The sequence below is a fragment of the Adiantum capillus-veneris genome, chromosome 21, assembly GCF_014529385.1.
Source record: "Adiantum capillus-veneris isolate H3 chromosome 21, ASM1452938v2, whole genome shotgun sequence".
NCBI lineage: Eukaryota > Viridiplantae > Streptophyta > Polypodiopsida > Polypodiales > Pteridaceae > Adiantum > Adiantum capillus-veneris.
The window spans coordinates 38240185-38266647 of record NC_140951.1 but is presented as its reverse complement, the minus strand read 5'-3'; the positions used below and the strand labels follow the sequence as shown (position 1 = coordinate 38266647).

The window sequence follows — 26463 nt, the reverse complement described above, 5'->3', positions numbered from 1 at the left end:
AGATATCCTACTTACCCTACTCCTACTCATCATGCGAGATGGTGATTTTGATGTCTTGATTGCTTCCTAGCCTCACACGGACTCTCAAGTCAACCTACCACCACATCTACCACTCGAACTCCTACACTCTACACCACAACCTACTACCACCTAATATTACCTAAGACGAAGAATCTAGGCCAAACACACGCTCCCTACACTCCCTCTAAGACCAAAAGATTCCACCTCTCTCCGATCCTATCTAAATGTAAAATAGTACTCTGGCAAGCCAGAGGGACCTCTATCCTCAAGGACTAGTCTCGGTCACCTACTTAGGGCCCTCGTCCTCGGCAGCGGCGCCAATGTTGGACGGATACGCCTCGACGGACGTCAGCATAGCGAGAACTCACCTAACATATAATCTCAACTGAGGACGAAGCTCGACCCGCAGGTGCGTGGAAGCAAGCAAAGGGTGTCAACCTCTACTCGACCGACTAATGACTACTTCCTACAGAGATATCAAATCTACATGCTATCGGTTCTGTGAATGTGAGAGTCTCCTATGATGCTACCGCAAGTCAAAAGCCCATTAGACGTTCTCGAAACGTTACGAAACTTGAGAGATATCCTATCAACACCAATAGGCCACTCTCCTTAAGGTCCGTGATCAAAAAATCTACCCAATACCCTCCATGCAAAAAACGCGTAGGATGTCTGGCAAGGTTTTTTCAAGTCGACGTTTTTGAAAACTAAAGTGCCTAATGTGTAGCTCTACTCGCTCTGATCGCGTGGATATGCTGAAATGCAAAAACGGACAACAGTTACTCACTGAAACTCCAAAAGTAGCTCGCGGGTGAATCTGCCAAAACACAGACGAACGCGCGTGATGTAAGCATCAACGTGTAGCTCTCCTCGTGGGCAACACACTGCTGCTCTCCGTTTGCGATTCCGACCACCGTAGCTCTTGTAGCACACTCTCTCTCTCTCTCTCTCTCTCTCTCTCTCTCTCTCTCTCTCTCTCTCTCTCTCTCTCTCTCTCTCTCTCTTTCGCAGTCTCCCAACGACACAGAAGATCAGATTATTAGAAGTCCCTTTACAAAGCTTTAGGTTTTGGTTTATATACTAAACCTTAGAAAACCTAAAGTCCGACCAAAATGACTTGATTTGTCCCTAGGCTTCTATAGAGCTTAATTACAAGATTGTGAGCTAGCTTCGCTCATCCAACAAGCATCTGTGGCCTAAATACAATTGCCGACTTAAAATATAAAGTTCCCATAAACATTACCAAAGTGGTCGTAATGGCTCAAAATAACAATAACGGGATATTCGATGATGTCCATGAGCTTGTATCTTCACATTACAGCATCCATCTTTGTCTTCATCACTTCATCAGCATCTTTATTTGGAATCTTTAGAGAATCTTTAAGGAATCTTTGTGGAAGCGTTGTTGAAACGTTGACCTTTCAGCAGAGAACAAAGGAGTAAAGATTGTATTATAGAAGTTATATCCATGATGTAAAGTATTGGTTCAATAATACTTGTTTCATATTTTGGTTTATATAGAGTCCTTTCATTAAAGGACTTCACAAAAGATTCAATTCCCTATGCTTATTAAATCTATCTTTTTAATAAGGGCATTAAAATATTCTTTTGTTTTTAGTTTTCCAAAGTGTCTTTTTATTTTATTTTATTTTCAAATGATAATGTGCAATGTGCATCTTTCACCTTATTATTTGAGTGAAGCCTTTTCTAATATATAAACCATTCATGATTAATGGATATATAATGAATAATATTTTATTTTTTTTCAAATGATAATATGTAATTTGCACCTTTCACCTCATTATTTAAATGAGGTCTTTCATAATATATAAACCGCTTGTGATTATGTATGTATAATGAGTAATATAATTTTATATATTAACACAATAAAAATTCCATGTGATTTTGTAAGTATTTGTTTAAACTTACTCTCTATAAATCTCATCCCCCCTTAACTTAGCAAGCCTTTGTGCCTCTTCACCATGTTTTAAATTCTTGAGATGCTTCCAAATGTTTTTCAATCATTGTTTTTTATGCTTCTGGAATATATTGAATTCTAAATAGCTCATTGTTACACTTTTCTCCAAAAAACATAATATTTTATTGAGATACCACATGTTTCAAAATAATAGTGTCACTTTCTATTTTTCCCTCTCACAAACAAGCCTCTTATTACAAAATTCTTCTCAATAGCCTTATGTAGGCCATAGTGAGTTTTCACCTTATTTTTGCTTTAATTTCATTTTTTCTTTAAAGTCAAAGTGAATCACATTAGATTCCCGTTAATTAAAGCACCTCAAAAATGTTTGAGGCACTTATAAAAGTGGGTGTAATATTTTATCGAAGAGGTCACAAAATCACTAGGGTTTGGGCCTCGGATGTGTCGATGGGTTAGCAAATTGGGTGTTGGTATCCAATATGAGCTCTTATTTAATGAGCAGATTGTGGGGGCTTTTGAGGAAAAAGATCAAATAAGGCAAGGCTACCCACTAGCTCCTCTTTTGTTTGCCATTGGATCTCATCTCTCAATGACAATGCTCAAAGATAGTGCTTCAAGTGGGGAGATTCGAGGGCTATCCCTCCCCAATAACAACCAAATACTGAAAAAATTGTTTGCGGATGATTCACTACTCCTCCTCAAAGCTTTTCCTCAAGTGGACAAGAAGGCTCTAGAGATTGTGCAAACGTATGCCATTGCATTAAAGTCAAAGTGAAAGATTGAAAAATCTAGATTGATCTCCCTCCCAAAAGATGGCTCTTCAATCCGGCAATGTGGTCCAGGGAGATTATGTCCAAAGGGACGGTGTTTAGGCACCTAGGAGCCCCTCTAGGGGTGGATATAATCCACAAGAAAATATTCTCATGGGTGTTGGATAAGATAAGGAGCAAGTTGTGTAGGTGGGAGTATATGCTTCTCCCTTTTGCGAGCAGATTGAAAGTGATCAATTTGTTTATGCTCCCATATATAGCAATTAATGGCCCACTGCTTAAGTTAGCCAAATGAAACTGGAAGGTGTTCTTAAAAGAGGTGAAAAGATTCCTCTAGGAAAACAACGATAAAAACTTGTTGCCTTGGCAGTGGGCAAGCTGGGAGGCTATAGTGAGATCGGTGGGGCAAGGTGGTCTCAAAATTCTAAACCATGTTACTCACACGGAGGCCCATCATGCCAAGTTTGTGGTTGCAATCACGAAGCAAGATCAAGCTGGGTTGGCATGACAAAGGCGATGATGGACAATGCCAAATTGTTCTTGCAAGGTGGCTAGTGGAAAGGGCTAGAACTGCACGACAATTTGCTTGCCCCTCGGTGGTCTAACTTGAAGCTTGGGGTTTTTTGGTGAGCTGGCTCTAAAGTGCAGTAGAGCAGTGAAGGCCTTGGAATGGGGAGAGGTAACTAGATACTTTCACAACTCAATGTTTCATTGGTCCCCTTGGCTTTCTAAGGCAATAAGCATCTTGTTGAACCCTACTTGGACGGAGGTAGCCAGAAAGATTAACAAACAAAGGACTCAAGGAGGTGTACAACATCGTCATGGTCTTGCTAAATTGGTTCTCCCCCCTGAACAAGCAGTGGGTAAAGCAATAGTCAAAGGCAAGATGGATGACAATTGTAAAGAACATCTGGTGCCCACAATTGCCACTTAGGATGAAGGTCTTTGTATGGAAGGTACTTTGGGGCCTTACGACAGGGGTGAAAGTCCTAGCTAGAGGTATTGGTCCAAATAGATTCCCACAATGAAGCTCAACAAGTGAGAACCTCTCCCACCTTTTCAAGGACTTCCCGGGGATTTGTGGCCTAGAAGGAAAGACATGCAAGTGGGTTACATGGAAGATTGGGTTCTGCAAGAACAATCTCTTCTTGGGTGGGAAGGTGTTCATGAGCCAACCACTTCTAATCAGTACACAAATTGTCAGGCTCTGTTACTTTAAACACGTCTAGAAGGCCAAGAATTGTTGACTTTTTGAGAACTTCATTGAAATAGCAAGGTTCACAAAGATCATTCAAGAAACCAAGGAATAAATTGCTACCATTGGGAAACTGAGGAACTCTGAAGACTAGAGTAAGGTTGTGACTGTAGCAATATCGGAACTACATGGTTAAGAGTCTAATCCTTAGTCATCCAAGTGTTATACTTTTGTTGTGGGGTGGTCCCCCTATTAGCCGATGTACTAATGTTTGCTAGAAGAGGTCATGGCTCGACACCCAATTTTATGTTGTCCAGTAAGTTGAGTCAAGTATGGGGAAAGGGAATCCAATCTACAAAGCGGGAACCAAACTTGGGAACGAGAGATTTGTGTAGCCAATAATTCCACTCATCTTAGGGGAACGCAATAACATCTGTGCTCGGTCCTAACCAAGAAAAAATTGTCAGTGACCTTGAACCAAGGGTGATTTAGTAAACTCCCACCAATTGACCCTAGAAGGTCGATGTTCTAATTTAGTCTAATGACTTCGAATGGTAAGTGGAACCGATAAGGAAAGGTGTTTTTAGGTTAAGGGACTTAAATGACAAAAGTGAATGATAACACCCCCTTGAGTTGGCATCCAAGAGCAGGAGAAGTCCTGTCTTGGTGCCAGTCTCAAGTGGGAGGGATGTCAGGAATCGTGTTGCAACTGCTTCACCATATGTCACAGGCCAAGCCACCTCACCATGGAAAATGCAGACGATCGTGTCCCATCAAAGTACACACTAAAAAAGAGAGAAGATAGAGTAGAGAGAGAGGATACAGAGAGTAAATAGTAGATAAATTTCCTATTGCTCTCTCTATCCTATGTCTCTAGTCTCTATCCTCTCTCTCTCTGTCATATTGTGCTCAACTTACCCCTCTCTATCTCGCATACCCATGAATAAAAATGTCAGCAGGTTGGGAGAGAAAATTCATCAGCAACGGGTTTGTGTGGATGTGAGTAGCTTGGAAGAGGAGGTTTTGTTGCACCAAGAGCATTGACATCCCATGAGTACAAGCATCAATAGGTTGGGAGAAGAAATTCAGCATCATCCCATTGTCGGTGTGAATAGTTTGGAAGAGTGGGTTGTGCTACACTTGACTCATTATCTACACAATCTTTAGCTTGGATTGTAGCCATACCTGTGGAAGCAGCTGGACTCCAACAACATCCTCCAAATGATTGCCACATTGGACAGCAGCCCATGATTGCAGATTATGGTTTTGAGTACCATTAGCAAGCTTCAAAACCAATGGAGTGGTCTCACTTATCTCAGGATCATGACAATAAATGATGGGATTCCATCTCATGGCCGCATTTACTTAACCACGATTTACCAAAAATCCACACATAGGATGCGACAGTATTGGTCCATAATGAAACAAGAGAGTCATCAAAGGAAAAGAGAACGTGATGCATCATGCTTGTCAATGCTAACAGAAATGAGTACAATTTGCAAAACAATGGTGCTTTGCTAGCAAGAAGCTACAAAAGGCATGAATTGAGAAGCTAAGCCGCCACTTTCTGATTGCCTCTAGACATGCCAACTTTTTGAAGGTTGCATAGTGGATCAAAGAAGTCTATACTCTTCAACACTCAAGGCACAGTCACCAAAGTGAAAGAATTCTTGTTTGAAGAGGAGCTAAAGTTTAGAAGAGCTTTATGCATGATGTTGGTGAATAGCAAAGGGTATCCATCAAGGTCTGTAAGCAATTTAGAGAGTGCAAGGTTCACAGGGTTGCATTGATGAAACTTGCTACAGCTAATTCACGATTGAAACAAGTTGAGTTAGGAGCATTCCCATTGAAATTATGCCCAAAATCAATAGCCTCAACGTCATTGCATCACGCAAGAGATAAGAGACATTGTTTTTTCTTTTTGGCAAATGGAGACGTGAGTGTGCCCAAACAAAAAGGATGTGTGTTGAAAATGTATGGGACCAAAATCTTGCATAAACCATCCATTACATTTTTTTGATGAGTCACAAGTATGCTACAAAAGTGCTTAAATTATTTTATTTTAGTATAGGTACCATGCGTATAGGTAGTAATTGAATATAGGTAGTATTACATTAGTAAAATGTTTTCTATGAAGCCCCAGAGGTGTGTATGCTCCAAAAGGCATTCTTTTGGTACTCTTGAAGCACCAATATAATTTCAAAGATATTTTACTATCACCATTGCAAGCACCATAGGAATAATATATAGGAACTCTTTAACCACCAATATATACTCATGGAATAATCTATAGGAACTCTTCAACCACCAATATATACTCATGGAATAATAATATATAGGAGCTCTTCAACCACCAGCATCAACTCGTGGATCTCCTAAAATACTTGGAACCATGAAGAATACCTTGACCCTGGGTAGAAGCTAGCATGAGGTCAAACAAGTACTTCAAGTATACATAAAAGCAAACAACGGTGCTTTGGGCCAAAGTGCATAGACTAGGTACTTCAATACTACCAATTTTGCTACATGTACCTTGTAGAAATATATTAGCTTGAAGATTACCTAGAGTATCTATATGTAGATGCTAGTAATACTACCATATCAAAGGGGTTGGTGCTCAAAAGCACCAACGTAAACTCGTAAATTCTATTAGGGTCCTCTTGGATGACCAATGTACATTTAATGGTAGTTTAAAACCACCTTTTCCTCTATAAAAGGGACCAAGAGACTCTTTGCTGCGTTTTTAATGTGGCAAAGATCTTAGAGGTGCTTTCTTTTTTCATCCCTCTTGCAGAGCATCATTTTTATAATTGCAAAGGAGAGGACGCTCTCTTTTTGTAGGAGGTGGCTTGGGGGGAATAGTAGAAGAGCATTATGATCTCTTAAGCTGACAATTTTTGGGGTAGTAGGTTGTAATTTTAACCTGGTGCTGGAAATTGTTTTTGCAAAGGGGATCTTTACCGAGTTCAATATCCTCTATCATATTGTGCACCTTGTAATGTATGTTTGTCATATCATGCCTTGTGACTTTTGGACTACATAGGAGGATGCGCTACAAGATGTGTTGTGTTCAGGTTTGAAGGGAAGGAATCGGTTGGTAGTAGAGAGTCTTTGTTGACTTTTCATGTTGCCACATTATAAGAGTCTGTTATTTTGGCTTTAATGTGCCTTTCCTTTTCCGTGTCATTAGTCTCTGTTATGGACACTCTATGAATTTAGAGGCATATTTAAAATTGGTTGGCCTATATCATGAAAGCAAACTATCTATCCACCCATTTACTTAAAGTACCAACAAGTGTAATTCAAAGTAGGTTTAAACTTACTATAGTTTAGGTTCCAAGCACATGATTGCTTGTTCAGGTACTTAAAGGGGGTTTCTTGGTAATCACAGGTTTTAAGTGCATGTTTTACAATGTGCAAGTTAGGTACTTTAAGTGTCATATTTGGTAGTCTCCCAGCATTCTTCACATGTATCTATCTGCAGATAGGGTACCCTAAACTACCATTGTGGGTGGATTCACAATTCCCTTTTAAAATACATGTTTTCACATTAGGTACACCAAGTACCTTGGCTGGTACTTGTAATGTTACTTTCTAATGCTAGAATGTTAAAACACAACATGATTGTAATGACTAGAGGCCTCCAATGTTGAAACATAGCATGGTCTTAGAAGCCTTATTTTACCTATCTGACACACCATCCACAGCTACAACCAAAAACACACTATCCATAAAATAGATTGAGTCCAAAGCAACAATAGGGACATAATGGAATAATTATAAATTCAAATTTGCATTTTTCACATCAGGTGCAGCCTTTACCATGGCTGACAACAACAACACAGATGTGTTAAAGATGTTTGCTGCTGAGGACAGGTTGGATGGGGACAACTACCCTATGTGGGCTTATATGATGCAACATGTTCTTGTGTCAAAGGGTGTCTGGAACATTGTGCAGGGCATTGATGTACGTCCTGGTTCTAAGAATGTAGGCGATGTTGAGGATGTTGCAGGTCTTGCTGCAAGGATAGCAGTTGTTAGAGTTGTTTTGCCTACGGTAGAACAAGCTCGTTGGGATGTTAAGGATGCGCAGGCTCATGCATTGATTGCGTTGTCTGTGAAGCGCACCATTGTTCCTCACATCCGTTCAGCAAAATCTGCAAAACAGGCTTGGGATATTTTAGCAGGTCTTTATGCAAGCCGCAATGAGGCTAAAATTGCTTTGCTGCGTAAAGAGATGGAGTCGAAGATTATGCATGAGGAAGATGATATGGACACTTTCCTTGCTAGTGTCAAGGATATCAATGAGCAGCTTATTTATGTAGGTGAAGTCATTTCAGACAATTCCCTTGTGCAGACTGTTCTTGATGCCTTACCAGATTCCTACCAGACTTTTGCTAGTACTTGGAGACTGATGACCCAAGGAAATCCTGAAGTTGTCAAGTTTGATGCATTATGCACATTGCTCTTGCAAGAGTCACTTTCTAGAAAAAACACGACTAGGCAGCGTGCAGTTGAACAGGCTTTTATTGCTTCTCAAAGAAAGGGCGGTAACAGTAATGCAGCCACTTCTTATGGTTCTGCTGCGAGTGGCAAAAATTCTATTCCTAATGCTTCTGGTGGCAGTACTTCGTCTGGCAATTCTGGTGATAAGGGAAAAAAGAAGATGAGTTGCCATTATTGTAAAGCCAATGATCACTTGATCAAGTCGTGTCCTAAGTTGAAGGCCAAAGAGGCTAAGAAGAAAGAGGGTGGTTCCACTACAAATGCTGGTTCCACTACAAATGCAGCCATTGTTGAGTCTTCTGTGAAAGGAGATTGTGTTGTTGATGTTGATGCAGAATGCGCTTTTAGCGCAGAGTGCACTTACAATCCTGTTGTCCATGATGCATGCTTGTCAGCTCTGCTGCAGATTCACATGTGTGGTATTTCGACAGTGGTGCTACAAAGCACATTACCTCACATCGTGAATTGTTTACCTCTCTCGAGTCTATCCCTCATGGGAATTCAGTCACTTGTGCCAACAACGCCTCTTATCGAGTTCAAGATGGTTCAGTTCGGGCCACATGCAGGTTGCAGCTTGTGCATAGTGATGTTTGTGGGCCCATGCAAACTCCATCCTTGGGCAATTACCTGTACTTCGTGACTTTCATTGATGATAACTCCAGGCATGCATGGGTATTTCCGCTTAAAGCGAAGTCCAAAGTTTTTATGTGCTTCAAAAAATTTCTGGCTATGGCTGAAAATGTCTCGAAATGTACTATGGGCACCCTCCGTTCCGATCGAGGGGGGAGTATATGTCTCATGAATTTAATGCATTTCTGGCTAGTCATGGGATAAAACACCAATGTACAGTGCCTTATACACCTCAGCAAAATGGTGTTGCTGAGAGGAAAAACAGGTCACTGACGGAAATGGCACGATGTATGGTCAAAAGTCAAGCTTTGCCGCATTCTTTTTGGCTTGAGGCCATCATGTGTGCCACTTACAGGTGTCCTACGAAAGCTTTGCAGTCTATTACTCCATATGAAGCATGGCATGATAGAAAGCCTTCTATTGAGCACATGCGTGTTTTTGGTTGTTTGGCATATGCTTTGGTGCCACAAGTGCAGCGCAGAAAATTGGATGATAAGGCTGTCAAATGTATTTTTGTTGGTTATAGTGCTGAAAGCAAAGGTTACAGGTTGTATCATCCGCAAACAAAAAGTATTCTGGTTTCTCGGGATGTAGTGTTTGTGGAAGATTTTGTTCAGCCCTTGCTGTCATGTACTAGAGACAATAATGTAAGCTCACATGACATTTATGACACTTTTTTGCCTCTTTTCAGTGGTGAAATACGAATGTAAGTTCCAATGAGGCAAATGTACAGCCTATGGGGGTTTCTGAAAATGTTTTAGATCAGCCTATTACTGATGCAGATGTACATGATGTACTTGATGAGGAAAGGGCTGAAAATGAGCAGGCTAGAGGTATGCCAAAATGGCTGGTGCACACTTTGCGTGACAGTAAATTGGATGCACCTTTGTTTAGTCGTACTCGTTCAGGCTCTCGCCATGCATCTTATGCATCAGATTGTTATGCTTTGGCTATGTCTAGCTTACATAATGTTGAGGAGCCTCTGTCTTTTGACGAAGCACAGAATTCAGAAAATTGGATGGCTGCCATGCAATCAGAATATGATGCACTTATAGAGAATGACACATGGACTTTATGTGATTTGCCTCCTGGCAAAAAGGCCATTGGTACGAAGTGGGTTTACAAGTTGAAACGCAAGCCGGATGGTGAGATTGATCTCCATAAGGCTCGACTTGTTGCAAAGGGTTATGCACAGTAAAAATGCATAGATTATGAAGAGACTTTTGCTCCCACTTGTCGTATGACTACTGTGCGTTTTCTATGTGCATTGGCAGCTCATTTCGGTTGGGATGTACATAAATCAGACATTGTTACTGCTTTCTTGAATGGTGACATATTTGAGGAAGTTTATGTAACGCAGCCTCGCGGTTTTGTCATAAAAGGACAAGAGGACAAAGTGTGCACATGTAAGAAGGCTTTGTATGGGTTGAAGCAATCTCCTCGTGCTTGGTATGAGAAAGCTGACACTCATTTGGTCAAACAAGGCTTTCGTAACAGTCCAACAGAAAGCACATTGTATGTAAAGCGTGAGGGTGATGTACTTCTCATTGTGGTTCTTTATGTTGATGATTTGCTGATCACTAGACCAAATGAGAGACATATTGCTGAATTTAAGGCTGATTTGAATGCTACTTTCAAGATGAAAGATTTGGGGCTATTGCATCATTACTTGGGTATACAGTTTAAGCAGTGTGATGGTGGTATTGCCTTGTGTCAGAAAAGTTACATAGAGACATTGCTATGTAAGTTTGGACTTGAGGATTGCAAACCTATTGCCACTCCCATGGAAACATGTTTGAAGTTGAGTCTACATGATGCTGGCGATCTTGCTGATGTCACTCTTTACCAAACTGTTGTTGGCTGCCTCATTTATGTATGCAACACGAGGCCGGATATTCAGTTTGCAGTCTCACAGGTCAGTAGATTTATGCATAGCCCAGGGTCTAAGCATTGGCAGGCTGTCAAGAGGATTTTCCGCTACCTTAGTGGCACTTTACATCTTGGCTTGTTTTATCCCAAGGGGGGATCATTGCCGCCAGACTTACATGCTTTTTCGGACTCAGATTGGGCTGGTTTTTTTGACACGCGAGTGTCCACAAGTGGTTTTTGTTTCATGCTTGGCACTTCAGTATATCATGGTTGAGCAAGAAGCAACCTACTGTGGCCACTTCGAGTTGTGAGGCTGAGTACAGGGCAGTCTTCACAGCTACGGTTGAGTGTCTATGGCTTAGACGCCTTATGGCTGATTTGGGTGTTGGACAGGACACTGCCAACACTATCTACACTGACAGTCAGAGCGCATTGGTAGTTGCGAGGAACCCAGTTTTTCATGCTCACACAAAGCACATTGAGGTGCATTACCACTATGTCAGGGAGAGGCTCTCAGCAGGAGAGATCAGCTTGGCTTATGTGCCAACACAGGACTACCTTGTAGATCTTTTCACAAAGGCATTGTCTCGTGAGAAGCTTGAATCTTTCCGCAAAGCTCTGGGCTTACTCCCCTTTGTGGACTGATCTTGTCCTCAGGGCATGGCACTTCCCTTCACTCATGTGCCAGCTCTCGTTCACCACATCACTCCAGGGGGGATTTGTTACCATATACATGTGGTAGTGATGTGTGTGAACACACTAGGACCGCCGAGGCATTTTTTCCCTCTTTAGGAGGTTTTTTCCCCCATGCATTGTATATACGCCCATCACTTTAGGGCTATCTATCTTTCCATTGCACACTAAGTAACACACTCTCTATTTGTGTGCCTTGAGCTTCCTTCATCTTCTCCAAGCTGTGTGTGTTTCTCTCCAACCCTAATTCCAACACACATCCACTGAAGTAGCCACAAATTAACCCAAAAGCTACCTTGACTATTTTTTTCTCTTTCCAACATTGTTGAACTCCAGATGTAAACATTTTCCCATTCCATAGCCCAAGCTAAGAACTATTTTGCATCCTTGGAAACATAGAGGTACATGAAAACTAAAATAATTCTCTCTTGGTGGGCATTCACATATCATACATATAGCAAAAATACTTCAAGAACTCTTGATGAGGTCAACCATAGTAGTTTGCAGATCATGCGGCTGAGCATCCTTATTATTAGGATCTTCGATCCATGAAATATAAAGGACACCGTTAAGATCAAATACTAATCCTGGTTGTGAGGAGACATGGAATGGATGTGATGGGTTTTGGAATAGAGGTTAGTGGATCTCTTATGATTATTGTTTTCTCAACAAGCAATTTGAGAGACCCCTTTTATTTTGGTATCTATGTAAAAGACATGGTTTTACATTAGAAACGAATAGATTGAGAACTTTTTGAGCAAAACAAGAGTGACCATTACAATAAATTGAGAGACACAGAAATGGAGGCCAACAACACATAGTACCACTATTAATATGCATGATGTATTGTGCTATGTACAATGATTTAAAAAATGGCTTATGATTATTAGGGTCATCATAATGTATGTTGAACTATGGTTTTTATCTAGAGTCTTTTGATTGTTGCGCCTTAACCTAGTTCTTACGCTATGGATCAAGACCTCTAATAAAACCACAAACTTTCTTGAAATCATCTAGCTTGTCTAATTTTGTATAAACACCCAATAATGAGAAGTATATTGTTTCAATGATTGATATTTTTGCTTCAAATATAAATTCCAATCAAACCAACTCCAATCCATCTCATTGGTAGGAAGCAACTCTTTGTGTAATACTTTCTAAAAGCAGCACATTTCTTGTACAATTTTGTGGTTTATACATCGTCCACCACTTGAAGGCCTTGTCTTCAAGGGTAATACTCATTTTTCAATTCCTTGAATGCATCAAAATTATGATGTAAATGTTGGATATCTCCCCAATTAACACTAGGTTGGTAATGGGACACATATGTCCTAGGACACTTTTATGTCCAGCTAAGTGAGTCATCATTTTCCTTGTATTATCTGAGAAGTTTCACAAAGAAACTTTTAGTGATATATATCCACAAATTTGGCTTATGAGAAAAAAAAAAGATTTTTTTTGGCTTACTAATTCCACCTTTCACCTTATTCTTGCAAAGCATTTCTCAACCTAAACTATGTAGAAAACTTGTACTGTTTTCGGTCTTTTTTCAAAAGAATTGCACCCACAACACATGAAAACTCATCTTTGTGAGATCTATAGTGCTAGAGAACTAGTATTATTGGTTCTCAACATGTTTTCATGCTTCTAAGGAGAATCAATGGTTATTGTGAAAGTTATGACCTAATACAAGAATTTTCTAATAGTGAATTTTCGTCAAATTTTACACATTCATGATTTTTTTTATGATTTTAATAAAATCCAAAGTTAATTTTGATTATGCACATGGGTTTCATAACATGAAACTATTATTCCTTGAGTTTTGTGGCACCCAATACCCCATATAGAAAACTATACAAGCATGGTTGAGTTTTTTGATTTAACAAGAATTAGAGCCATTCTACATTAACAACTTTAATCTGCAAATTATTGCTAATTTTAGTGGCCAACTAAGCAAATTTTGTAGCTTACATCCATATCTAATCATGATCTTTAAATTTGCCTATATATATTGAGCATCCTCTAGAAGATTAAAATATGGAGCCCAAATTTCTCATGCTTAGTTTTTCAGTACATTCAGATTATGCATAAAGTTGTTAATGGTGAAACTTTTTTTAATGTTTTATAAGTGGTCCATGGCTACTTATGAATACCTTTGACATATCTCAAAATGTGCTTCAATGTTTCCCAGTGCTTTTTGTTAGGATTTTCCATGAATCTGCTAACCACTCTTACTACAAAATCTATGTCCGATCTCGTGGCTACCATGGCGTACATACGACTGCCAACTATTGAAGAATACGGCAGTTTGGCCATTTTTGATTTCTCAGCATCAGACTTGGGAGCATCATTCTTGCTCAATTTTTCATATGAATGTAACTTCCCACCCTGCATATTAAAACATTGCAAAGCCTTGTGGATATGTTTTTCCTGTGAGACAACTCCAATTTTCTACATTTTCTATCCCTTTGATATGCATACCAAGAAAGTGACTTGCATCTCCCAAATCCTTCATAGTAAACTACATGCTAAGTGACTTCTTCAGGATGGAAATCTCACATTTAGACTTCCCAGCAATGAGCATATCATCCACAAAGAGTATCATGATGATGAGGGAGCCATCGTTCAACCTCCTGGTATACAAGCAGTGATATTCTTGAATCCTTACATAACCTTGGGGCTGTGTGTACTTGTTGAACTTCATGTACCACTACCTTGAGCTCTGTTTCAGTCCATACAACACCTTATGCAATTTATACACTAGTTTTTCCCCCGTAGGCTTTTCAAGTTTAACTTAAAACCCATTGGTTGTTACATGTAGACATCCTCATCAAGATATCTATGAAGGAAATCCATCTTCATGTCCATCTGGACAAGTTCCATGTCCCCATTGACTACTAATCCAAGCACAAGATGCAATGTAGTCATCTTGACTACTAGAGAAAAAATCTCATCAAAGTCCATGCCTTTCCTTTGCTTGAAACCCTTAGAAACCTATCTAGCCTTATACTTAGGCTCAGGATCTTCTGCCATGTACTTCTTCTTATACACCCATTTGCAAGGCAAGGCTTGTTTACCCTCTGGAAACTCTGTTGGTCTCCAAGTGTCATTTTCCATAGTTGAGTTATACTCAAATTGCATTTCCTGCTCCCATTTCATGCTATCTTCCATCTCAATAGCCTCTTGGTGGCAGGTAGGCTCTTCAAAATTAGCGACCGACAAATAGTCTAACCTTAGCTAAAAACACTTGGGAGTACAAGATACATGTGTAGGTCTGCCTAACTACTAGACTCTGCTCTCTCAAGAGTATCATTATCTCTCTCTGAAGCATTACTAATGGTAGGTACATCAGTAGTAGACCCAGATATTTGCATAACTGGACTTGAGGCTACATCCTAGAATCTTGATTTGTGATATTCAACCTCTTTCATAGGATTTCTATGCATCTTTGCTTCATTGAAGATCACTTGTGAGCAGCAAATAACTTTCCAAGATTTTGAGTGTGAGAGATGATAACCTATCTCACCATAGCCAATGAAGATGCATTTGTGTGACTTGGGGTCAAGCTTCTTTATGAGCTCTTTAGGCACATGCGAGAATGTCTCACTCAAAAACATATAATCTATCATAATTAGGCTTCTTGTCTTACCACATCTCTTGAAAATCTTGTACTTCAAAGGTGAACTAGGCGACCTATTGATTATATGCACTACTATCGTAACAGCTTCTCCCCAAAGCTTTTGAGGTAAATTTTCCATAGATAGCATGGAAGTGACTCTCTCTTGAATAGTTCTATTCATGCACTTAGCAACTCCATTTTGAGCAGGTGTGTACGATGTAGTAAAGTTTCTTTTAATGCCTTGTTTGCTATAGAAGTCCTTAAACTTAGTGGATATGTACTCTCCCCCATTGTCAGTGCACAAAGCCTTCAACTTCTTGCATGATTGGTTCTTGTCCATTGCAAGGAATTTTTGAAATGTAGCAAAAACTCTTTCCTCTCCAAGAGGTAGACCCACACCTTTTGAGTAGAGTCATCTATGAATGTCAAGAAATATAATGCCCCCTAGAAACTTATGTGGCATAGGCCCGCATAGATTGCTATTAATCAAAGCTAGGGCATTCCCTAATTTTCTATCCAATGGAGAAGTGGTAAGCCGCCTCTATTTCTTGTATATGTAATGCTCACACAAACTAAAACTTGAATAGTTCAACATAGGGATGTAGCCAAAACACTGCAATTGCTTCATTCCCTTGTGACTCATATGACCAAGCCGGCTATGCCACAACGTAGTAGAAGGTAGCTCGCCTACATAGATAGAGCTCTTTCAAACTAGAGACATACAGGGAGTACAATGATCCATACTTTTGGCCTTTGAGCATGACCAAGTTACTTTTATTTGATAAACTAGAAACTATTGCCAAATATTGTAGTGTCATCAAGTTGTCTTACTGACACCAAGATCTTAGTTAGCTTTGGCACATGTCTGACACCTCGCAGTACAAAATCGGTACCATTATGCATGCACAACTTCACATCTCCATTCCACATATCTCAAGATGATAAGAATCACCCAGCTTAATTGAACCATGTGTAGACGCATAATTGGAGAACCACTTCTTGTGAGGAGTAACATGAAAACTAGCACGTGAGTCAATAATCCTATTCTGCACATAGCATTCATCAAGATATAATAACACCATTGGGCTCAAATTAGAATTAAATACTAGCAAATCTGATGGTTGCATCTCGTTAGAAACAACATCAACATGTGGAGACTCAAGAACATTGAGCTCCTCTATCTTCACACTAATCTTAGGAGTTGCAGGACTTACGACAATGGATTTACCCTTTTCTCTTTACAATAAATGGCAATCCTTTTTCATATATCTTTTCTTGTGATGATGGTAGCATTCAATGTTCATCGTGTCATGTCTGCAACTCTTGCTACATGCATTCTTATGATCTTGAGAACGACCGTGATTGTGACTACGACCTCTTTATCATTGATGGTTTTTTGGGCTACTTTCATTAGCCATGTATGCATCACCATGCCCACCAGTGTCAAGAGACTGACATCGAATCTCTTTCGTGAGCAAAGAACTAGTAACATCATTGAAAACAAGCTTGCCCTGAGGGGTAGAGTTACTAATGGTAGTGTTAAACGTATCCCATGATGTAGACAAAGAGATAGCAAGAAAATGGATTTCATTTCATCATCAAAATTCAACCCTTTACAAGTCAATTGCAAAAACAATCCACTGAAATCATTTAAGTGGTAATTGACACTGCTATCTACTTTCATATTCAAGCACATAAGCTTATTCATCAAAAACACTTTGTTTGATGCATTTTAACCATCCAAGTTGAGAAAAATGAGTCCAAGTGGTGTCACACAGAGAGAGAGAGAGAGAGAGAGAGAGAGAGAGAGAGAGAGAGAGAGAGAGAGAGAACACGAGCATGATGTGAGTGGAGCTCTCAGCGAGGGTTCAAAATTACCTCACTACTCCTTATTGTTCTATATGATCAAAAGAATAGGTAAGGTTAGTACAGTCAGTGTGATGGGTGTCCGGCCAGCTAGCTTGAACCCTAACACTATTCTCTCCTCTCCTCCAACCCCTACATAAAGATTTCCCTATGTATAGGCCCCTATTCTCCCTAGGCGTTTAGCCGTGGAGCATGCTCCCTAGGACTCTTGTCCTAACAAGTATACTTATCGATGGGAATGATTTAGTGAAAGTACACACATGAGAAGTTTAAACCTTGTCCTTTGAGAATCTCAAAGTGCAAGAATTCTCCCAAGCACAATGGGAGAGAAGGAAATCAAAAAAAATTAATGGAGATTGTGTCCATACATGGAAAGAGGCTACCTTATGGTCCATAGTTAAACCCACTAGTGACCCTTCATCTAGTAAGAGCACCCAAACCAGGGCTATCTGCATGAAATCAAGTGAAGGAAAAAAAAAATTAGAATTATCATTACCTCATTGCATGACAACTATATGCACTTTATTGATGAGTTTAAAACTTCTACAAGAAAGAGGACTCGGGTCCGTCGGGGTGCAGAATACATTTTCATGGATGCCAGGCAATCAGTGGCATGGTTGGGAAAATATGCAAGTGGATTCAAAGGACATGGCAAATTAAGTTCTTCAAGACTGATCTGTACTTTGGTAGTATCAGGTTGAGAAGTCATGTTCTTCTTGTCTACACTCAAGTAATCAGATACTAATTCTTTCACCATATTTGGCAAGCAAGGAACCACCACGTGTTTGAGGGGGATCTAGTTGTGGCAAGCTTTTGTGAGATCATACAAGAGAGCAGAGTGATGATCCACATGATCGGAGGCAAACAAGCCTCAGAGGACTGGTCTAGAACAATGCATGTCATGATGACATCTTGTAATAAGTAAAGCCTAGGAGTAGTTGTGGTTTCTCTATGAGGTTGGTGTATATTTCTAATGTTCTTAATACTATCCACTCATAATTGTGAGTTTTGAAAAAAAAAAAAACTTCTACACAAACTTGGGAGTCTATTGAGAAAACCTTTGGGGCTAAAGGGAAGAAGTAAGAATGGTTTGAAGAAAGAGCTTTGTAAACTTAAAATGAAGTCTACTGAAGATGTAGCTAACATTGTACTCTAACTCAAAATCATAATTTAGTGACTACTTTGAGTCAACAATGAGTCTCTATCTCTCCTTGATCGTATATACACACATATAGTGCACGAATTGTACTCTCAGTGATCCACCCTAGCCCTAACAAAAATGGAGCTTGGCATTCCATTCTGTTAAACGCCCAATGTGTCTTAATTCATGTAGAACTATTCTATTAGTTGTAGTAGCTTGGGTAAATTGAGTGGAATGGATCTCTCTCTCTCTCTCTCTCTCTCTCTCTCTCTCTCTCTCTCTCTCTCTCAAAAACGCACACACACACACACACATTTGTTTTTTTGTGACAAAGCAAAATCATAGCACTAAGCCTTCTTGGTGTGGTAACATAGAAAAATAATAGTTTTAGGTTTTTACTCTTAGAACATGCTTATGCCTTAAGATCCTTGCCAATAGTCTACTTCAACCTTTGGAAGCAATTATTTGCTAAAATACAAAGCTAAGAAATCTCTTACAAGAGTGGTGACATCCTTACGTGTTCACCCTAACATTTAGACAAAGCTACTTATAGGGTAGAAGAGCCAATACAAAAACGATGAGATTGAGCAAGGCTCAAGGAAATGGTACCAAAATTTTGACAAGTACATGCAATCCCAAGGTTATGTGAGGAGCCAACAATACCACTACTTGTATACCTGGAAGTTGAACAATGGTTTTCTAATTATCTTAATACTTTATCAATGATACTCTCATGTTAAGAAGTCTAAGATGAGATTGTCATCCTAAAAAAATCACTTAGTATGATATTTGCTATGAAGTATTTGGGAGATGCAAATCACTTTCTTGTATGCATATCAAGAGAGATAGATCCCGTGGAATACTAGAGTTATCTTAGGAGATGTATATCCACAAAGTCTTGCAAATTCTTAATATGAAAGGGGGAAGGATTCATTGAGTACCCCCATGCAGGCATATGCAAAACTTGGCAAAGATTATGCTCCCAAATCTGATGCTGAGAAAGAGGAATGGCAAAAGTGCCATACTCTTCCAGCAATGGGTAGTCTTGTGTATGCAATGGTAGCCACTAGACCAAACATTGTGTTTGTAATGGGTTTGGTTAGTAAATTTATGGAAAATCTTGGCAAGAAGCACTGGAAAGCAGTGAAGCACATTCTGAGGTACCTTAAGGGTACACCTAGAAATTGCTAATGCTTTGGGAATATCGATGCGTCCATGGTGTGTTACACAGATGTAGATTATGAGGGTTATGTGGATAGATGAATATCCACATCTAACTATGTATTCTTGTTTGTTAGAGCAGTCATTTCATGGAGGTCATGTCTCTAGGATTGCACTTCATTTCCACCACAGAGGAAAAGTATGTTGTAGCTTCTAGTGCTAGCAAGGAATTTGTGTGGTTAGCTCATCGAGTGGGAGATCTTGGCCTTCATCAGACTTTAGTGTTTCATTGTGATAGTTAGAGCGCTATAGCATTAGCTAAGAACCCCGTATTTTACCACTTGGGCCACATTGGCCTTCAAGTGGGAGACTATTGGGGTTTTAGGCCAACTAGGTCAAACACGTACTGACCCATCATTAACATAGTTCATATGTTGGTTTAATAGAACAATAAGGAGTGGATGAGGCTTCTTCTCATCCTGTTGCGCTCCATCACATGCTATGTGTGTCTTCTTCCCACGCACCCCATGCAACTACTCACAAATTACTCAATTGAGAAGAAGAAATGGCCTACAAATTAGCACTCCACCACACTCTTTCCTAGTCAAGTGGAAAGACAAACCGAGAAGGTGGGTGTTTTTAAGAAGAACTTTCCCACCTCTTTTTTTAAAGACACGAGATTCTCTCCAAGGGGGCAACAATGTTAAGGCAAGATTCCAAGCCATGGCTAAGAGCGTAGGGAACAAGGCTCCAAGATGGCATGCACATGAGCCCTATACATAGGGAAGCCTATACTATAAATAGGGTTGGATGGGCAAAGTGTTGTGGCCATCACTCACTAATCCTCCTCATAGTAACTAACATACATTGCTTTTTGTTGTGCTTGTAGGGATTAATTTGAATGCAAAGAAGAAGAGAGAGACTACCTTTCAATGATAATCTTGCTTGGCCAAGTTTGAGGTAGAATGGAAGTTCAAATTCTTTGGAAAATTTCTGTTGTGAGGATACAGCGAGCTTGGCCAAGTTTGAGGTAGAATGGAAGTTCAAATACTTTGGAAAATTTTTGTTGTGAGGATGCAAGGATGTTAAGGTAATTTTCCAGTATGTTGGGAAGAGATCGGGTCTCTAGCTATGAGAGCTTGTCAAATTAAAGTGAAAGGCTTGGTGATTATGATAATATTACAATAGATAAGTTGATGGTAATACAAGATTAGGTAGACTCACATTTGAGAAGTAGAGATTATGGCAGAGATTAAACAAAGTATAGATCAAAGAGAGAATGATACACTTGCAAGAGATTAGAGACTCAAAATAATCCAAAATCAATCCTTTATTAAAAAACCTTACTTACAATGAATCTCCCCTTTTCCATGTCCTCTTTTACCCTTTTAAATCCAAAAAGTCACCAAAAACTCTAATTTATTATCTACTACTCAAATGGAAAATAGTTCCATTGACTTTGAACGGGGGTAAAACCCCAAGAAACTTAGTCAAAACTCTCTTGGATCATATCCTCTGCTTTTTATGTCTAAAGTGGTGCTCTCTTCAAACTGTGATCACCTGCGATGAAAAATTGGGAGCGTTTATATTCTACATGTCACCTGGAAAAGTGGTTGAAAGCAACTTCCTTATGCACAAGAAGCTCTATCCTAGTGGTTTACACTGCTTCTTGGATTTATTTTACAAAAATAATGTCCAAAAATACCAAAAGGAAACTACATTAATGAGAAATCTTAAAAATTCCAACCATCCACTTTGTAGCCACAATATGTATTGTTAAACTAGCACCTTTGATCCTAATGAAGGACCTAGAAGATCATGCTTTGAATAAGTTTTTACATAGTGTCTGCCCCTCTAAATGTGGACGTCTGTGCATTTATCAAGTTCATGAAGGCACACATATGATTTTTCTAGCATCCAAAGTCTCCTTAAAGAAATTTCAGAGTACCCAACTTGAAATTCCAGCCATCTTGTGGAAACTTTGTCCAAAAACCAACATAATCTTGAATAATATCCCAAATCTCTTATTGCTCATAACTATTGTGCTTGCACTCCATCATTGAAAAAAAAAATATTGGTGAAATAGGTTCATCCTCTCTAGCTCTGAAACATCCCACATGATTCCACAGATAAGCTAACCCCATGAAATCAGAAGAAAAAAAAATTGAACCCGGTCTATAAGGATAAACCCAAAATTTTGAGACACTTGGCACATTCAAGATATGAACCCATCATGGAACCATCCAGCCTCTCGAATCAAATGTTTCATGCATCATCCTCCACCATTCCAAATAAACCACCTTGGTAAACTTGTTTCATGCACCATCCAACCTCTCTGATCAAATGTCTCATGCATCATCCATCGTGCATTCAAATTAAATTTCTACCACCTTGGTAAACCTATTTAGACCATACCTTGGTTATAAGCCCGACTTGGATCATAAATTAATATAAAAAACTTCCATACATGAGGTATTACAAAAAAATGTCATGCATTCAAGACTAGTTGCATTATATCCATCCTTGAAAATAATTCATAGTCCATTCCAACCCATCTTTCATCAAACCACTATTTAAGCTCAACATCCTCCTCCTCTTGTTGTTTTGAGGCATGTCCCAAATCATGTGGTCCCTCCAAACTACCTATCTCATAGGGCAAGAATCCTTGTCACATGTAACATCGATATTGACCATATGTCCCTCAAACTGCTCCTCAACCTTCGTAACGATGTACCTCTACTACATAGAACTTATTATTTGTTTGAAAGATAGCATCCACTTCCCTTTCAAAATAATCATTATAACCCTATCCGGGTTGCAAATCATGTTGCACCCCTTTGAGAGCACCTCTATCTTTGTACACTTTGATGTCACTTCAAGGTATATGGCATCATATTTCCTTGCAATCATTTGGAATTTTTTACATCTGGAACCACTAGCTGTTGAAAAATTGTGATAATCTTTTCTTTTGGAGCCCCTTAAAGTTCATCTTTGATTCATAAAATTAAGATATCCATCCATGTTATATGTTTGGAAGATGTGAGACTATAAACTGCATCAAGTGTTGTTTCCACTGCTCATTCATTTGATTTTCTGTTTTGTATGTCTAATTGGTATCTTATATTCATTGCATAATTTATAAAAGCTCTGTTTCGTTCACCATCATCACAAATTCTCACCCCAACCAGCTTAATGTTGGCTTCACCAAAAAAATGTCAAGGTAATTTGCGACTATTCCAAGAAGACACCTAGTATATGGCAACGGGAGTTTGTGAGAATAATAGTGGAAGGCTTGTTGATTATGATAGTAAAGACATTTGATAAATAAATTAGCGATGATAATATAAGAATAGGTAGATCACATATAAGAATTAAAGATTATCCTAATTATTAATCAAAGAGAGATAGAACCACACACTTACAAGAGATTAAAGACTCAAAATAACCTAAACCAATCCGATAAAAAAACCTTGCTTTCAATGAACTATTCATTTGCCAAGTCCATTTCATCCTTTTATATCCAAAAAGTGATACAAAGCTCTAACTTCAAATTTGCTACTCAGATGGCATGTCGTATGGTTCTATTGGCTTCAAAAGGGGGGTAAACCTCTAGACACTCAATCATGATTCTTCCCGATCACTCCTCCTCGGCTTTTTGTGTTTGAAGGATTGTTTTCTATGATGCGTACTTGGGAGCCTTTATATTCTACATGTCACCTCTAAAAGTGGCTAAAAAGCAACTTGATTTATGCATGAAGATTTCTTCTAGTGCTTTGTAATTCTTTTTGGAGTTATAATGTCCAACAATACACAAAAAGCTAAAATTGATGAAAAGCATACTGTAGCCACAATAGGCAGTGGCTAAACTCTAGAACAATAAAGAAGCTAGAAGATCATGCTCTATATCCGTGTTGAACTAACTTTTGTTTGTAGGGAGACCGGTAGGCATCGACTCATTGGGTGTGAGATGAGTTAAGCTAGAGCACTTAAGATTGTGTTAATATGAGAATTATGATAATTTTGATTAACCAACTACAGATGATCAAGGAACCATATGTCTATTATTTATCCAAAATCCAAACCAATACTTTCAAATATATACTTGAGATCTCAATCTGTACACTTTGAAAAATTCACCCTAAGCTATCGACAAGTTCGAAAAGCTTCTCCAACAATGGGGAAACCCTAACTCTCTAAACAACCATCTTGATCAAGAAGAGAACCAAAAAAACATCCTCACCTAGTGTCGACTCTTCCTTCTTACTCTACTTTTCTTCTCAAACCATGGAGACCACTTTGACAACCAAGATGAGCTTTCATTGCCCTTCATTCATAAGTCTCTACTGTCTTTCTCCTCTTCTTCTTCTCGTCTCATCTCCTCCAAGCACCCACCCAAAAAATAATACACAAAAAATGTCACTTATACCTCTTTCTATTTTTAGCCAAAAAGAAAAAAGCTGGTTATGTTTATCCCTTTTGGCCTCAAGCTCAATTTCCCATAGAGTCATCCATCTTCACTTATCTTTATATCAATCATGGCGCTACGAACATGGCCCACTATGCCGCGAGGAAAAGGCCCCTTACAAGGGGAGTAGGCCAAACCAACGGGTGGCCACCCTCATTGTGAACACAAGAGCCCAACGACCAATGATGGAAAATAAGACAAATTCAGAAACAACCACGATAGCAACATGCAAGCCTACAAGGCTCCCCTGATGCGCAACACATCCACACCATAGCCAAGGAGCACGAGCTCCCAAAAGGGAGCCTCATTCTCTTGGATTGCTAGTAATCTGGGTTTCATATATATATATATATATATATATATATATATATATATATATATATATATATATATATATATATATATATATATGCCCTATCAAGGCCTCACAAAACCTATGGGATAAATGGTTGCCACACATAGTAGCCTTCCACACACCCACCCCCCCCCCCCCCCCCCCCCCCCCCCCAAAATTCCAACTAACAATAAATTATTTCACCCCCTTTTGCTAACCTTTCTGGGCCCATTTAGGGTGCAAAACTTGACACTATAGCATTGAGAGTGAAAAATCCAACAAAGACTCTGGAAGCCTATCAAAAATTTTCTAAACCTGCTCTAATCTTATTGTAGGATTAGTGAGAACCTCATGTTAACGTCAATATGAATGACATAGTAGACACGTCTGGGCAAGGAAGCGAGAAGGATGTGTCAAATCCTTGAAAAACAATATCAATGCAAGCTACAATCCATACTCAAGCTCAAGTGCTCCCAAATCATCGAAGGTTAGTTTGGCCCGCTAGTCAATCTCTATCAATTGATTGGCCAGATGGTATTCAAATGCAACCAAACTTGTAGGGATGACTAAGAGGATTAGGAAGACCAATCATATGGCCTCAGATCATCCAAATAGCATGAGCTCATAAAAACAATAATGGACTCTAACCCTAATTTTGATAGATCAAAATCGTTGTGTTAAGTCACCCTACATCTTAGGAATAAATAGAGGTACCCTATGGAATTGATAGCTGGTCAATCTTGAGTTATGGCATCAAACAGTTTGTAGGTGCTTGCCAACAAATTTGAAATAGTGCAAGAGACTTACATCAACTTGAAGAGCCTTTACCTAGCAATGTGTAGGAGCAATTCGAATCAAAAGGCAACACCTAACAAGGGTGTGAAGAGTAGATAGAGTTTGCAAATACACAGACATAACGTCATGCTTAACACAGTTTTATCATTAATAAAAGATTATACAAAAAGGTTACACAAGTGACCTTTATGTTTGGGTCAAATTTTAAGAATTTGATCCATGGCCATTAGCAACTAGCTCTTGAAGTTGATATACCCTTTCGGTAATACCCATGTAGACAAGAGAAAAAAAAATGTCTATAGGCTAACCTAACTAAGATATCTATTCATCAAACTATTCCCCCTCACAAAAAATTTAAAAAAATATATATTCATCTACCAAATTTTGTTATATGGCAACCACATGGGAGAGAGAGAGAGAGAGATTGGATTCCATCCTCACAAGTCATATTATGGCCTATGGGATCAAATAATACATGCCACATGCCCTATGTTGAGATAATAGCGAAGATATCTATTCATCATAATATCAAAATTTAAAACTCTTACGACATATCCGAGGTAAGTCAAAATGTGAGAATTTGTCCAAAACTTCGTGTGTGTGTGTGTGTGTGTGTGTGTGTGTTACCTCGAAACGTGAGTTGGATGAAAACCAGAGGCCGCTGCCTTCGGTTGCGATGGCTCTGTCCGTCCTATGCTCCTCTCTCTCTCTCTCTCTCTCGTTGGGGGGGGGGGGGGGGGGGGGGGGGGGGGGGGGAGGCTTTTGAATGATGAATGATGATGTCGCGGAGGGAGGCCTATTGCATTTGAAAGAAAGCACCTTTCGAGAGTTCCAAGACCCATCATTATATTTTTTTACTTCCGATTTCAATTTGGGATGCGTGGGGGAGGCACATGCTTCTGCGTAATTGCTGCAGCTTTCCAAGGCATCTTTTCAACACAGGAGATTATGAGAAAAGATCACCTCAAGCTTTGCATGTGTGTCCCCACCACCTTCAGCCTTCAAGAGTTTAAACTGCCAAAAGCTTCCTTCCTTTTCCAAACTTCCATACTTTCTGTGCTTTTCACCAGTTTTATACTACCTCCTGGCCTTGTGATTCACTGGGTCAAATCCTTTGCAGCCTTTATGGGATACAAAACCCATTAAGGGTAGAGTTCACACCAGCATCCTCGAATGTTAAGCTTCATGATCAACTCCCACCAGCATTGCCAAAACAAGATATACCAGGTGAACAATCACACACGGACTCAAGAACAAGAAAAACTCACATGGACCATTGCATTTTTCAGGAACCCATGCCAACAATAAAAACACAAGGCTGTTATGAGCTATTTCAACGGACAAAGGGATGAAAGATTGGTCGAGGATTAACTCAATTGCAGAGCTTGTAAAGTCGATAAAATTAGAGTCATAAACAGTGTAAGCATTGTGATCAAAGGAGGGGCGGGGGGGAGGGGGG

General features: G+C 39.4%; 1 protein-coding gene across 1 annotated transcript; it reads right to left on the bottom strand.

The window, feature by feature from the left end:
* Positions 1 to 1052: 1052 nt before the first annotated feature.
* Positions 1053 to 26147, bottom strand: LOC147430805 (uncharacterized). Its single transcript, XM_086493587.1, has 4 exons — positions 26086 to 26147; positions 25632 to 25914; positions 17492 to 17557; positions 1053 to 1439 (listed from the first exon to the last, which is right to left on the bottom strand). Exons 1-4 carry the CDS (start codon positions 26145 to 26147, stop codon positions 1332 to 1334), a joined length of 519 nt encoding a protein of 172 aa, XP_086349713.1. The 3' UTR covers positions 1053 to 1331.
* Positions 26148 to 26463: the final 316 nt, after the last annotated feature.